The sequence below is a fragment of the Buceros rhinoceros genome, unplaced genomic scaffold (assembly GCF_000710305.1).
Source record: "Buceros rhinoceros silvestris isolate BGI_N320 unplaced genomic scaffold, ASM71030v1 scaffold7004, whole genome shotgun sequence".
NCBI lineage: Eukaryota > Metazoa > Chordata > Aves > Bucerotiformes > Bucerotidae > Buceros > Buceros rhinoceros.
The window spans coordinates 33085-33577 of record NW_010408721.1 but is presented as its reverse complement, the minus strand read 5'-3'; the positions used below and the strand labels follow the sequence as shown (position 1 = coordinate 33577).

At 64.5% G+C, this 493-nt stretch overlaps 1 protein-coding gene across 1 annotated transcript in view; it reads right to left on the bottom strand.

Annotated features, from left to right (window-relative positions):
* LOC104492397 (rho GTPase-activating protein 32-like) overlaps nucleotides 1-493 on the bottom strand; it is a 26314-nt gene that overhangs the window by 2238 nt on the left and 23583 nt on the right. The window contains 2 exon segments of the mRNA XM_010134955.1: nucleotides 5-175; nucleotides 178-485. Coding sequence (XP_010133257.1) covers nucleotides 5-175; nucleotides 178-485 — 479 coding nt within the window.

The following is a 493-nucleotide window of genomic DNA, read 5'->3' as shown; positions in this document are numbered from 1 at the left end:
GCGGGTAGGCTTGGTGCTGGTCGGGCTTGCTGTGGTAGGAGACGTGAGGAGGCACGCTCTCAGGCCGGTACTGATGGACGGAGGGTGGCTTGTGGTGCAGGTAGCCGTCTGGCCCAGGGGGCTCGGGGATGCTCTCCGGCTTGGGGTGCGGCACGTACGCGGACTGCAGGGAAGCGTGGCCAGCATGGAGGACGACAGGAAGGCTTGGTAATTGGAGTTGTTGATGGCGTCCGTGTTGTTCGAGTGCATGGCGGCGGCGATTTTGCTCTCCAGTGTTCTGACGGGCGGGACGGGGGGTGTAAAGCTGTAGGAGGAGTGAGCAGGGACGGACTCGGAGCGCAGGTGCAGCGGGGGAGCTCTGGTCGCCTCCCGAGGCTTTTCCAAATGGCCCTGGTGGCCCGTGGGCGCAGAGGAGGAGCAACGGGTGGTGGAACTGCTTTCTGGGACAAAACCAGGCATGGGCTCAGGTGGCTTTTCAGGTGCGGCTGGTCCC